The sequence below is a fragment of the Sus scrofa genome, chromosome 7 (genome assembly GCF_054392235.1).
Source record: "Sus scrofa isolate SSC_HxYL_T2T_F1_AM1 chromosome 7, Sscrofa_HxYL_maternal_Yorkshire_Landrace_v2.0, whole genome shotgun sequence".
Lineage (NCBI taxonomy): Eukaryota > Metazoa > Chordata > Mammalia > Artiodactyla > Suidae > Sus > Sus scrofa.
This window is the reverse complement of record NC_139389.1, coordinates 134,208,676-134,223,705: the sequence shown is the minus strand read 5'-3', so window position 1 is coordinate 134,223,705 and position 15,030 is coordinate 134,208,676. Positions and strand designations below refer to the sequence as shown.

The 15,030-nt window shown below is 48.9% G+C and overlaps 1 protein-coding gene across 14 annotated transcripts in view; it reads left to right on the top strand.

The window, feature by feature from the left end:
- MOK (MOK protein kinase) overlaps positions 1-15,030 on the top strand; it is a 54,214-nt gene that overhangs the window by 17,848 nt on the left and 21,336 nt on the right. For all 14 annotated transcript variants that reach the window (XM_084970247.1, XM_084970246.1, XM_084970253.1 and 11 more), the window contains exon 2: positions 1,265-1,379. In XM_084970247.1, the coding sequence (XP_084826373.1) occupies positions 1,312-1,379 (68 nt within the window). In that variant the 5' untranslated portion in view covers positions 1,265-1,311. The remainder of the gene's footprint in view (positions 1-1,264; positions 1,380-15,030) is intronic.

The following is a 15,030-nucleotide window of genomic DNA, read 5'->3' as shown; positions in this document are numbered from 1 at the left end:
GAGGTTGCTTGTGGCCAACTCAACCCAGCTGCTCATAAAATTTTTTTTTATTGAATTATAGTTGATTTAAAATGTTTCATTAATTTCTGCTGTACAACAAAGTGATTCAGTTATACTACACATACACACACTCATTCTTTTTTTTTTTTTTTTTTTTGGTCTTTTTGCCATTTCTTGAGCTGCACCCGCAGCATATGGAGGTTCCCAGGCTAGGGGGTCCAATCTGAGCTGCAGCTGCCAGCCTATGCCACAGCAACACCAGATGGGATCCGCACCTGTGACCTACAGCACAGCTCATGGCAACGCCGGATCCTTAACCCACGGAGCAAGGCCAGGGATCGAACCCGCAACCTCGTGGTTCCTAGTTGGATTCGTTACCCACTGAGCCACGACGGGAACTCCGCACTCATTCTTTTTTAAAAAACGTTCTTTTCCAAGGAATTTCCTCTTAGGTTTGCCGAGGGAAGAATGCGCAAGGCCAAGGTGGTGAAGCAGGAGAGAGTTATTAAGGCATCAGAGGGGGACCGGCTGAGCTCAGATAGCGCCGGCTCTGACTGTGAGGAGGGGCTGGGCTTTTAAAGCACCGTGGTGGGAACACGTGGCAGGAACCACAAAGAAGGAGGAGGGAAGGTCAAGGGAGGGATAGGGGGTTGAGTCCCAGGACAGAGGGCAGTGAATCCTTGTAGGTGGTTAATCTGTGCTCCCCATTCCCGGAAAGGGCGCAGATCTCATGCCGGGCCGAACCCATGTCCGCAACAGGTCTCCAGGTCAACAGTCACATTCGGGGTCTGTCTCTATCCTCCGGGGAACCTGTCGTTCCTGTTGTGGCTCAGTGGCATGTATGAGGACACAGTTTGATCCCTGGCCACGCTCAGTGGGTTAAGGATCTGGTGTTGCCATGAGCTGTAGTGTCAGTTGCAGACATGGCTCGGATCTGGCGTTGCTGTGGCTGTGGTGTGGGCTGGCGGCCACAGCTTGGATTCGAACCCTAGCCTGGGAACCTCCATATGACATGAGTGCGGCCCTAAAAAGACAAAAGACCAAAAACAAAAAGTTCTTTTCCATGATGGTTCATCATAGGACACCATATAGTTCTCTGTGCCGTACGCTGGCACCTTGCTTATCCCTGCATGTCTAACGCCAGCTTCTCGTAAGATGAGGAGGACACAGACTCTTAGGAAACAGGCAAATGTCTGCTGTCTGGAAGTGAGTCCAAAACATATGCATAAATAAAACTTATCTTTATAATTGTTTTTATTTATAGACTATAAAGCAATCAGCAAAATAGGAGAGGGAACGTTTTCTGAAGTTATGAAGATGCAGAACCTGAGAGATGGAAACTACTATGCATGTAAACAAATGAAACAGCACTTTGAAAGGTAGGTGGCCCGAGACTAAACACAGACGCACGTTTAAATTAGTGGTAAAATTGCATTCCTGTAATAATGCGTAAGACACAATCGCGTTTCTTTGGGCAGTGAGGATTAAAGCCTAATTTTGTGTTTCTCTCATACTGGAGCTTATTCATGTCTAGGTTTACTATGGCATCAGTGATTAATGGGGCCCAAAATTTAAATTGTAAAGATATGCCTTACTTACTTTATTTATTTATTTAGATTTTTATAGCCGCACCTGCAGCATAGGGAGGTTCCCAAGCTAGAGATCAAATCAGAGCAGTAGCCACCGGCCTACACCACAGCAACAGCAATGCCAGATCTGAGCTGTGTCTGTGACCTACACCACAGCTCACGGCAACACCAGATCCTTAACCACTGAGCAAGGCCAGGGGTTGAACCCGAAACCTCATGGTTCCTAGTCGGATTCGTTTCTGCTGAGCCATGATGGGAACTCCAGAGTATGCCTTACTTTAAACAGTCTGAATGTTCCTAAGAGTTGTGTAGATGTTGGATTTTTGTTTTGTTTTGTCTTTTTGCCTTTTGAGGGCTGCTCCTTCAGCATATGGAGGTTCCCAGGCTAAGGGTTGAATTGGAGCTGTAGCCGCCAGGCCACGCCAGAGCCACAGCAACGTGGGATCCGAGCCACGTCTGTGACCTACACCATAGCTCACGGCAACACCAGATCCTTAACCCACTGAGCAAGGCCAGGGACCGAACCCACAACCTCATGGTTCCTAGTCGGATTCGTTAACCACTGAGCCGCGACGGGAACTCCTAGATGATGGATTTTTATAAATGAAATCTTAAAGATATTAGAGGTCCTTGTGATTGAATTAGACATGAATCAGTTAATATATTGAAATAGGGTTTTCAGATGAGATTAGAGAAATGTATTCCCTGGGAGCAATTAGTTGCCTCTTGGGGAAGGGGGGGTGCTGTCTAGTTCTAGAATCGTCACTTCAAGACTCCTGTGGCTTTTCCCACAGAGCAGCCTCTTAAAGTCCTTGAGTTTACAGATTCTTAACATACGTCACACTGATGAGTCAAAACCAGATGTGATTAGGAAACTAACAGAGTAATGACGTAAATGATGACTTCATGGCACCTGTTAAACTTTTCATAAAGACGCTTGAAACTCAGCCTTTTTTTTTTTTTTTTTTTTTTTTTTCTAATATCAAAGGAATTGAAGCCCTAGGAGTTCCCACTTGTGGCACAGCAGGATAAGGATCCGGCATTGTCTCTGCAGCGGCCCAGAGACATGGGTTCAATCCCTGGCCCAGCACAGAGGGTTAAGGATCCTTCATAGGTCACAGCTGCAGCTCTGATTCCATCCCTGACCCAGGAACTTCCATGTGCCACTAATGCAGTCAAAAAAAAAAAAAAAAAAAAAAAAGGAATTGAAGCCTGTAAATATCTAAAGCAAAGTTTTGAAAAACACAACATTATAAATCAGCTGTGCTTCAATACTTTTTTTTTTTTTTTTGCTTTTTAGGGCCGCTCCTGCGGCACATGGAGATTCCCAGGTAGGGGTCTAATTGGAGCTTCAGCTGCCAGCCTGCACCACAGCAACACCAGATCCGAGCCACGTCTGCGACCTACACCACAGCTCACGGCAATGCTGGATCCTTAACCCACTGAGTGAGGCCAGGGGTTGAACCTGCAACCTCATGGTTCCTAGTCAGATTCTTTTCCACTGCATCACAACAGGCACTCCCAATACAATACATTTTTTTAAAAATTTAAAAATATGGAGTTCCTGTTGTGGATCAATTGTAACAAATCTGGTATCCACGAGGTTGTGGGTTTTATCCCTGGCCTTGCTTAGTGGGTTAAGGATCCGGTGTTGCTGTGAGCTGTGGAGTAGGTTGCAGATGCAGCTCCGATCCCACATGGCTGTGGCCGTGGTGTGGGCTGGCAGCTATGGCTCCGACCTGACCCCTAGCCTGGGAACTTCCATAGCCATGTGTGCGGCCCTAAAAAGAAAAACAAATGAAAAATAAAAAAGAGTGTAATTCCCTTACATTAATGTGGCGCCTTCTGAAGAACTTGGGGGTGTAGATCTTGATTTCAAGCTCTTAGTGTGGAAAAGAGTTTTCCAGGTTAGAAAGGAGTAGGCCAGTCTGTCACGTCAAGGCAGTAATTTGATCCTGACGACATCCCCCAGAGCAGTCATACCCACTCCGTGACCACAACAGTGCCCACGAGGAGAGGTGGTCAGTGATGGGAAGTAACGTGACACCTGTCACTCTAGGTCACCAGGCTGAAGCACGTGACCAAGACACTGAAGTTATTGGGGCTCCTGCTTTGCCACTCGTTTCTCATTTCTTCCTTTGTGTATTCTGAAGTCTTTGTCTGCTGTTCCTTTCCTTTCCTTTTCTTTCTTTCTTTTTTTAAATCTTTTTATGGCCAGACCTACAGCATATGGCGGTTCCCAGGCTAGGGGTCAAATCGGAACTGTAGCTGCCGGCTTACACCACAGCCACAGCCGCACCAGATCTGAGCCGTGTCTGTGACTCACACCACAGCCCACAGCAACGCTGCATCCTTCACCCACTGAGCGAGGCCAGGGAGCAAACCCACATCCTCACAGAGACGACATTGGGTCCTTAGACCCCTGAGCCACGATGGGAACTCCGGAATCCTTTGTATCTCTTTACCTCCCTTTACCTTTAGATTATGTGCGATGGAGAACCGGAGGCCCAGTGCACGGATTAGCCCGTCTCCAGAGTAGACGGCCTTGCCCAGCGGGCTCTGAGCGAGGTTCCCAAACCCAGCGGAGAAAGGGCTTTGTGCGGCGCCTGTGATGCCGTTGGGCCGTAGCAGAGTCCTGGGGTCCCGTCAGCTCCCACCGTCAGGGTCAGGGGTCGGGTTCCGACGTGCTTGCAGACACCAACAGGACTTGCCAGCTCTTATTGTGATGAAGAGACAAATGCAGAAAGTGGACCGGAGGCACAGCCTGTAGACGCCAGGCCCTCCTCGTCTGAGGGGTGCACAGTCGAGTTCGCCCTGTTGAGCCCGCTGTCGGGGGAGGTCAGACCTGGTCTTAGGTGTGCCTTCAGGGAGGTGGAGGCATCGTTCCCATCAGAGAAGACCAGAATGCTTTACGGGGCAGTCCTTGGAGGTGTGGAATGCTCAGTTCATCCGGGAAAGGACCTTCACGTGACCCGCGTCCCTAGGAAGAGTGTGGAGTTCCCTGGGGGCCACGGGGACGTGTGTCCTGGATCCACTGCATCCCCGACACCCTGAAAGTGCCTCGTCCACCTGAGCCTCAGCTTCCTTGTGAGGTGCTTGAGGACAAGCCAGGGCAGCGAATACAAGGCAGCTGGCAAGGTGGGCGCCTGAGAAACATTCAGTAGATGGTAGCCTTTATCACCGTCCACAGGATCATTTATCAGAAACAGTTCTTTGTCTTCACTTTAAAAGTGGTTGATTCAGGAGTTCCCATCGTGGCTCGGCACAAACAGATCTGACTAGCATCCCTGAGGACTCAGTTTCGATCCCTGGACTCGCTCAGTGGGTCAAGGATCTGGGGTTGCTGTGAGCTGTAGTGTATGCAGGTTGCGGACACGGCTCAGATCTGGCATGGCTGTGGCTGTGGTGTAGGCTGGCAGCTACAGCTCCGATTCGACCGGTAGCCTGGGAACCTCCATATGCCTTGGGTGCGGCCCTAAAAAGACAAATAAGTGAATAAATAAAACTGATTGATTAGAACACGTGTTTGGGCGAGTTCCTGCTGTCTCACCGTGGGTTTAGAATCTGACTGAAGCAGCTCAGGTTGCTTTGGAGGTGGGGGTTTGATCCCTGGCCTGGCACAATGGGTCACGGATAGTGTTACTGCAGCTGTGGTGTAGGTCGTAGCTTTGACTTGGATTCAGTCCCTGGCCTGTGAACTTCCATATGCTGTGGGTACAGCCGTTAAAAAAAAAAAAAGCAGTTCCTGTCGTGGTGCAGCAGAAACGAATCTGACCAGGAGCCATGAGGTTGTGGTTTGATCCTTGGCCCCACTCAGTGGGTTAAGGATCCGGCGTTACTGTGAGCTGTGGTGTAGGTCGCAGATGCGGCTCAGATCCCCCATTGCTGTGGCTGTGGTGTAGGCTGGCAGCTGTGGCTCTGATTCCACCCCTAGCCTGGGAACCTCCACAGGCCTCGGGTGCAGCCCTAGAAAGACAAAAAAAAAAAAAAAAAAAAAGAAAGGACACATGTTTTTCTCTTAAAAACCCATAATAAGTAACATGTTAAATAAAATACTGCTGAGTCAGTGATACTTTACTTTTTTTTTTTGCTTTTTAGGGCCGCACTTGCAGCATATGGAGGTTCCCAGGCTAGGGGTCTCATCGGAGCTGCAGCTGCCAGCCTGCACCACAGTCACAGCAACGCCAGATCCGAGCCACATCTGTGACCTACACCACAGCTCACAGCAACACTGGATCCTTAACCCACTGAGTTTGGCCAGGGATTGAGCCTGCAACTTCATGGTTCCTAGTCAGATTCATTTCCACTGCTCCATACCAGGAACTCCCTTTTTCTTTCTTTCTCTTTTTTTTTTTTTGTAATGTGTGTGCGTGGGGGGGGATTATTGACAGCTAAGCTGGGGTAGTATTGGCTTTACTGAAAAGGAAGCACCCTTTGAGCTAGTGGTGGCGTGTGGCTCTTGGCTGTACTGAGTCAGTGCTAGTGTCTTGAGCTTGTTCTGCTGGGTGTCTGCTGGCCTGTGCGATCCACACCCGAGGGAACTGGTCTTTGGGTTCCTCTCGTGAGTCCCTGCCTGCTCTCGATGCGCACGTTTAGATCGCGGGGAGACTGTAACCCAGGCTGCCGTTACTTACTTGATAATTGTTCCCGCTAAGCTGAGCCGGCTCTGGCCAGGGGAGCACGTTCGCGTTGGCTCCTAAGCTCTTTTGACACCTCCATCCTTTCTCCTTTCTTTCTTCTTCTTCTTTTTTTTTTTTTTAAGCACTTCTTTACTTCTTGGTACTGCAAGATTCTCTAAACTCATCTTGTATTTTCCCTGCCCCTGGAATCTGCTACTTCTCTAAGGAGCTTTGGTTCCTTTTATTGGAACAAGGTTTTTTGTTTTTTGGTTTATTTGTGGGTTTTTTTCGGTTTTGTTTTTTTGTTTGTTTGTTTTTTTTTGCTTTCTAGGGCTGCACCCGTGGCATATGGGGGTTCCCAGGCTAGGGGTGGAATCAGAGCTACAGCTGCCGGCCTACACCACAGGCACAGCAATGCCAGATCCAAGCTGTGTCTCCAGCCTACACCATAGCTCACGGCAATGCCAGATCCTTAACCCACTGAGCAAGGCCGAGGGTCGAACCTGCAACCTCATGGTTCCGAGTCAGATTCGTTTCCACCGTGCCACGATGGGAACTCCCAGAACAAGGTATTTTGGCACCAGGTCTGCTCATTGCTTCTGGAATGTCAGTGCCTGTAGGTCTTGGCAGGCAGAGCTAGCGTGTTCGTGCTAACCCCGTGTACACACCCCTCCCCACCTCTGCTCCTTCAGAACCGCGAGCGTGAGCGCGCGCTGATGTGAACACATGACTGGATGAGCACGTTGGGATGAGGGGGAGATTCTTCCGTGGAGAAGAATTCCAACTTGTAAGTGTAGAAGGAATGGGGGAGACAGACAGTCGTTAGAATGCACAGTGGTGCTCTCTTCGGGCGGGATGAACTGGCGGTGACGCCCGCATGAAGGGGTGAAGCTTCAGCGAGGACGGGGTTTCTGCACCGCCTCTAATGACCCCTCCCAAATGGTTATTAATGACTCTGGCGGTCGTAAGTGATGTCCACCAGTGGTTTGATATTCCTCCCTCCAAGAAGGGGGGCTTCGTTTCCTTCACTTTGAGCACAGGCTGGGCTCGATGGCTCGCTTATAAGGAATAGAAACTAGAAAGGAAAGATTGTGACTTTACAGTGAGAAACCTGGTGATACCACCTCCACTAAGTGATTAGTATCATCAGTACTAAGACGTATTGATACCATGTCCCCCCTGGTAAAATGGGGTCACCCGTGGGATTCCTTCCAAAGAGCCATAACCTCAGTGGAATTATGAGAATACGGCAGAAGAGCAAAAACTGAAGGGCATTCTACAAACTCACGGGCCAGTACTCCACAACTCGGAAGGTACTGAAAAACTGTCTGACTCTGGAGCTGTCACAGAGTGGCGGTGACCAAGGGGACATGAGAACTTAAATGCAGTGCAGAATCCTGGACCCTGGAGGAGGGAAGGACATTAGTGGAAGATGGGGGAAATCCAAAAAAAGTGTCTAGTGTAGCTAGGTAACAGCGTTATACCAGTGTCAGTGTAACTAGGTCGTAGAGTTGGACCAGCGTCAGTGTAACTAGGTCATAGAGTTGTACCAGTGTCAGTGTAACTAGGTCATAGAGTTGTACCAGTGTCAGTGTAACTAGGTCATAGAGTTGTACCAGTGTCTACTGTAACTAGGTAATAGAGTTGTACCAGTGTCTACTGTAACTAGGTAATAGAGTTGTACCAGTGTCAGTGTAACTAGGTCATAGGGTTGTGCCAGTGTCAGTGTAACTAGGTCATAGAGTTGTACCAGTGTCAGTGTAACTAGGTCATAGAGTTGTACCAGTGTCAGTGTAACTAGGTCATAGGGTTGTGCCAGTGTCAGTGTAACTAGGTCATAGAGTTGTGCCAGTGTCTACTGTAACTAGGTCATAGGGTTGTGCCAGTGTCTACTGTAACTAGGTCATAGGGTTGTACCAGTGTCTACTGTAACTAGGTAATAGAGTTGTACCAGTGTCAGTGTAACTAGGTCATAGGGTTGTGCCAGTGTCAGTGTAACTAGGTCATAGAGTTGTACCGGTGTCTATTGTAACTAGGTCATAGAGTTGTACCAGTGTGTACTGTAACTAGGTCATAGAGTTGTACCAGTGTCAGTGTAACTAGGTCATAGAGTTGTACCAGTGTCTACTGTAACTAGGTCATAGAGTTGTACCATTGTCAGTGTAACTAGGTCATAGGGTTGTACCAGTGTCAGTGTAACTAGGTCATAGGGTTGTACCAGTGTCTACTGTAACTAGGTCATAGGGTTGTGCCAGTGTCAGTGTAACTAGGTCATAGAGTTGTGCCAGTGTCTACTGTAACTAGGTCATAGAGTTGTACCAGTGTCTACTGTAACTAGGTCATAGAGTTGTACCAGTGTCAGTGTAACTAGGTCATAGGGTTGTACCAGTGTCACTGTAACTAGGTCATAGGGTTGTACCAGTGTCAGTGTAACTAGGTCATAGGGTTGTACCAGTGTCTACTGTAACTAGGTCATAGGGTTGTACCAGTGTCAGTGTAACTAGGTCATAGGGTTGTACTAGTGTCAGTGTAACTAGGTCGTAGAGTTGTGCCAGTGTCTGGTGTAACTAGGAGGTAGAGTTGTGCCATTGTCTGGTGTAACTAGGTAGTAGAGTTGTGCCAGTGTCTGGTGTAACTAGGTAGTAGAATTGTACCGGTGTCTATTGTAACTAGGTCATAGAGTTGTACCAGTGTCAGTGTAACTAGGTCATAGGGTTGTACCAGTGTCAGTGTAACTAGGTAATAGAGTTGTACCAGTGTTAGTTTTCAGTTTTGGGAAATGTAATGTAAGACGTTAACATCAGGGAAGGGATTTCTGTGTTGTCATTGCAGCTTTTGTTAGTGTTAAATAATTTCAAAATAAAAAGGAAAACCAACAGCTGATTACCATAGGGTCTTGAATGTGCAGTCTTTCCTTCCACTGACAAAGGTGTTGCTATTATTTCTGATTTACAGGAAGAAATGACAGGAAGTTATGGTTTCGAGAAGGAAGAGTACTGCTTTTGGTGTCACTCCTAGGAATATTATTGCAAATAATTTATTGGATTTTCTGGTGTCACTCATATGTCACCACATGTTTTATGCTATTTTTGGTTTTTTGGTTTTTTGCCTTTTTTTTTTTTTTGTAGGGCTGCACTTGCAGCATATGGAGGTTCCCAGGCTAGGGGTCCAGTCAAAGCTGAGGGCGCCAGCCTACACCACAGCTGCAGTAAGTTGGGATCTGAGCCGAGTCTGCAACCTAACCACAGCTCACAGCAACGCTGGATCCCTGACCCACTGAGCGAGACCAGGGATTGAACCCTCATCCTCGTGGATACTAGTCATATTCTTTTCTGCTGAGCCATGACGGAAACTCCCTTAGTTTTGTTTTTAACCATGAAAATAATATTTCTAGCATTTGGAGTTCTGGAGTAGCTCTCAGCATCATTAAACAGCTTACTCTTATCCACTTGAAGAGTAATTTTAGGTTCCTTTAAGAATCCATTTCTTCTCTACTCGTTGTTATCTCCGTCAGTGCTCGGGGTCACCTTGCGTGGCCCTGGGGGTGGCATGAGGAGCGAGGGCAGCGAGGGAGCCACCCTGCTGAGTCGTGCAGGTGCTGAGGCTCCTCCTCGTCGGCCTTCCACTCCTCTGCTCCAGCAGCGGGTGGCGCTGGCGATAATCTTTGCTCGCACCAAGTAAGGCGGGTGGAGGGTCCCTTGGACCCGCGTCAGCCCCCGAGGCTTGTTTTCCTCGGGCGCCCAGAGCCTCGGTCCGGGGATGACCAGGGCATCCCTTGCGGGAGGCCCACAGCGCCACCACAGACTGCTCTGCCCTCCGAATGTTCTTCCGCCCAGGCCACCCGAAGCACACAGTTCCTAAGAGGCTCCTTTGTGGCTAGGACTGTATCCGTGTCCTTCCTATGGAAGTGCTGTAAAGAAATGGAGCGAGTCATAAAAACCCCTGGTCTTGGCATTTCTAGGCTCTGGCTTTGTGTCCTGAGGCAGGAGCATGGAGCGTGTTAGCCGCACAGGCTCCGAGGCTGGAACTGACAGCTCTGCCACTCTTAGTTCCTTGGACAACTCATTAATCTCTCTGTGGTTCCGTTTCTTTATACGATGGGAGTAACTGCAGTGCCACCTCCCAGGGTCGTCACGAGAGTTAAATCATACAGGCAAAGCACTTGGCACAGTAATGGATCAGCCCGTCGTGTAACAGACGGTCGGGTTGCTCGGCAGCATAGTTTGAAGACTATTGAATAGGTGTGAATAGCAGCTACGAGCACCACAGTCACAGTTACCGCGGCTGTTCATGGAGTGTGGCGCTGTGCCCACTACTTCGTGGGCGAGGTCCCTTTGTCACAGAATCCCCACTGCAGTCCTAGGAGAGGGGTTCTTCTTTCAGACTGGGGGACCCTGGTTAGAGAGATAGGCTCCCTACCCTGAAGGGCCAAGCTGGGAGGGGGAGAGCCGAGCGTGGGGTCCTGGTCCGTGCCGGTCCCGAGCCCGTGTCCTTGCCAGCATCGTCGCCGGTGTCCTTCACCGCCGCAGAAGGTCATGCAGCCGCCTGCTCTTTCTCCAGTCATGTCACTAAATGGTCCTCAAATTACTTTTACAAAAATAAGTCTCCTTTGTAAGGTTATAAATACAAACAAAGGCAAGAAATTCATGAGTCACTCTAAAAGCTCTTTTACTGAAAAGAATGTAATTATAGAAATTTTCAAGTATACACAAAGGAAACAGTAGTATAATGAACCCTAGGTACCTGGCAGCCGCAGTCAGCAGCCCTGTGATTTTCACTTAATCTGTACCGCCACGCAGTCTCCTTCCCCACTTGGTTATTTTTATACAGCTCTTTTTTTTTTTTTTTTGTATTTTTAGGGCCGCACCTGCGGTATGTGGAAGTTCCCAAGCTAGGGGTCAAATCAGACCTGCGTCTGCAACCTACACCACAGCCACAGCAATGCTGGATCCTTAACCCCCTGAACGGGGCCAGGGATCTAACCCATGTCCTTATGGATACTAGTTGGGTTTGTTATCGCTGAGCCACAACAGGAACCCCAACACTTTTTTTTTTTTTTTTTTGTCTTTTTAGGATCACTCCCGTGCCATATGGAGGTTCCCAGGCTATGAGTCTAATCAGAGCTGTGGTTCCGGCCTACACCACAGCCACAGCAACACCAGATCCGAGCCGTGTCTTCAGCCTATACCACAGCTCATTGCAACGCCAGCTCCTTAACCCACTGAGCGAGGTCAGGGATCGAACCCTCAACCTCATGGTTCCTAGTTGGATTGTTTCTGCTGCGCCACGATGGGAACTCCTGTTTGTCTTGATAAGAGAAGCTGCCAGGGCTTTCCCCAGAGTGACTGTGCCTTTTACACTCGCCACAACGAAGGAGTGTCCCAACTGGTTCTGAGTCCGCCTCAGCATCTGGCCTTGGAACCTTCCACCGCTCTGGAAGTGTGTGGGGTTACTTCCTTGGCGTTTTAGTCTCCACTTCCCTGACGACTAGAAATGGTACTAACTCATGTGCTTACCGGCCATTCCTGTATCTTGTGACATGTAGAAGGTATTTCTCTCTTAAATATTTACAATAATAGGAGTTCTTGTCACGGCTCAGGGGTTAACGAATCTGATGAGCATCCATAAGGGTGCAGGTTCGATCCCTGGCCTTGCTCAGTGGGTTAAGGATCCAGCGTTGCTGTGGCTGTGGTGTAGGCCCACAGCAACAGTTTGGATTGGACCCCTAGCCTGGGAACTTCCATGTGCCGCGGGTGTGGCCCTAAAGAGACAAAAAAATTAAGATAATTCACTGGGGAAATTATCTGGGAGGTTTTCTTGGGAGGGTCCCCTCCCCTCCCTCCCTCCCTCCCTCCCTCCGTGTTGATTAGCACATCAGTCTGGGGCGAAAAGCGGGAAACAGTGCAGTGGAGTGGGTGATAAATCACCGCATCGCCACACCTCCAATGCCGAACAGTCAGCGCAAACTGTGCCGGAGAGTTTGGACGTTCTTTGGATTTTTTGGACCTTTATTGAGACATAATTTGCATATCATAGAGTCCACCCAGTTTTGTGCAGTTGTACAGCCATCACCTCTGAGGATTTTAACAAATTCAGCTTCTTTGATAAACATAGGGATATATGTATATATTTTTTTTGTTTGTTTTTTGTCTTTTTAGGGCCACACCCATGGCACATGGAGGTTCCCAGGGTGGGGGTCAGCAACAGCTGCACAGCCACGGCAACGCGGGATCCGAGCCGCGTCTGTGACCTACACCCCAGCTCACGGCCATGCCCGATCCTTAACCCGCTGAGCAAGGCCAGGGATCGAACCCGCAACCTCATGGTTCCTCGTCGGATTCGTTAAGCAGGGCGCCACGACGGGAACTCCAACACGGGGCTATTGTGATTTTCAGCGTTATTTTGTGTCAGATTTGGTAATTTCATTCTTCAAGGAATCTGTCCCGTCTGTCGGCGTGGAGCTGTTCATAATCCTCCCTGAGCTGTCTCTTCAGCGTCTGTCATGACCTCCTGTCTTTCCTTCCTGACAGCAGTTGGTGGCATTAGTGTTTTATGTCGTTTTTTCCTCCATCGGTCTTAGGAGTCTTAGCAGTTTTACGAATCTTTTCAAAGAACCACCTTTCGGCTTTGTTAATTTTCTGTTATTTATCTCTGGAAGTTCCCAGGTCAGGGCTTGCCTCCCGGGGCAGCTGCGGCAGCGCGCTGGATCCTCTAACTCACTGTGCCACAGCGGGAGTGCCCACGCCCTAGAAACTTTGGAATGCTGTGCTTTCTTTGTTACCTTGACTTGAAATGTTTTCTAACTTCCCTTGTGATCTCTTCTTTACCCCTGGGTATTTACAAGTGTGTTGTTTAATTTGCAAATATTCGGGAACTTTCTAGATTGCTCATTGTTTGTAGTTTCTGATTGAATTCTGCTGTGGTCAGAGAACACGTTCTAGGACTGTTTGGGGACTTATCTCGGTCCAGCCTCTTCCCCCCGGGGAGTGTTCCTTTCGCCCTGAGAAGCGTGTTGAACGTCCTGTGGTGTGAACGGCAGGTCCGGGAGGTTAGCTGTGCTGCTAGGGTTTCTGCACCTTGAAGGATTTTTCGAGTGACTGTCCAGCGCTGTGGTCGAGGGGCGTTGAAACCTCCACCTCTGTCTTCAGCTGCCGGTGTTTGCTTCATGTATGTTGACAACACACGTGAGTGACTGTCACGTCTTCCCTTTTTATTGTCATGAAACCATGAACGGTAACACTCCTTACTTTGCAGTCTGTTTTGTCTCATAAGGATGTAACCACTTCTTTTTGCCCTTTTCCTTGAGGACTTTCTTCCTACAGATTGGATTGGTTAGAGAAACTTACTTTCCATAAAATCCTTTCAATAAAATGAAATACTGAAATTTCATAATTTTTAAAATTTCTTAGTCCTAGTAATTATGATCTCGTCCATTTATGGTCAGTATCATCTGGTTCTTTCTGAAGCAGGGGCTACCTACGTTCCTCTGTTCAGTTCTCTTTCCAGCGGACAGTAAAAAAAAAAAAAAAGCAAAGCTGAATGTCACCGACCACAAAATTCCAAGCACCTGCAAGGCAAAGAAAATGGTTCCCTGCAGATCAATCTTCTGTCTTTCTCTCTCTCCTTCTCTCCCTCCCTTTCTTTCTTTGCTCTCTCTCTCTTTTTTTGGCTGCCCTGCTGCATGTGGAGTTCCTGAGCCAGAGATTAGATCGGAGTTGCAGTTGCACCCTAAGCTGTAGCAACACCGGACCTTAACCCACTGTGCCTGGCTGGGGATCGAACCTGCGTCCCAGCGCTCCCAAGACACTCCCGATCCTGTTGCGTCATAGCCAGAACTCCTACTTGCAGAGTTTTAGATTCCCCCCCCCCATGATTTTTAAAAGAGGGAGTAGATGTGATTTGCATTTTAGCTGATTTGCCTTTGCGCTATTACTTGAACTACAGTGAGCAGTTCCCAGGTCAGTGTGCTTTTCTGATGTTTGTGATAGGCCCTTATTCAGAGTGAATGCTTGTAGAACATAAAAGAATTCTGTCTACAAGAAGCAAAATACGTTTCAGGGTATGATAACTGGTTTTCCTAGTAAAGATGAGAAGAGTGACAAAGCTGTAGGACTCTTAGTTCTAAAGACTAATGTTTTTCAGGTGGGTGTTCAAAACGTAGAGCTGCTGCCAGCTCCAGCTGGTTTCTCACTCTTTCCACATGAAGCCGTGGGCCTGCCGACACCGGGACCCGGGTTCTTCTTTGCTGTCGGTCTGTCCTGTGCGCTGTAGGATATTGAGCATCATCTCTGGCACCTGTCGTGGAATGCCCATGTCACCCCTCCCCGTCCAGGGACAACCAGAATCGTCTCTAGTATTGTCTCGTGTCCCCACGGGGCAGAGTCCCTTGGGTCAAGAACCACCGATCCAGCATGCCATGGGCAGAGGCACGACGGGCACAGGCGAGGGGGTCCTCAGGGCCTGGTCAGGGACTCCTTGTGGTGTGTGAAGACAGGCCTCGCTGGCCCTCCATCGAAGACCCCAGGGTGACGGTGTGGAAGCTGCTTGCTTAAGTGCCCCACAGCGGGTTAAGGATCCAGCATCGTTGCTGCTGTGGCTCAGGTTCGATACCTGGCCCAGGAACTTCCACATGCTGTAGGTGCAGCCCAAAAAGAAAAAGAAAGGACCGTTTTACTTGGCCTTTTCTTCCTTCTTCGCCTAATTGCTGGCTGAGTTCATCCCTCTGCCCCGAGAAAAACCTGCTTCTCCCGTGGCACGGGAAGGGTGGGGCAGCGCCTTCCCTGGAGCCCTGGTTCTCGGACGCGTGACTCCCGGCGTATAGG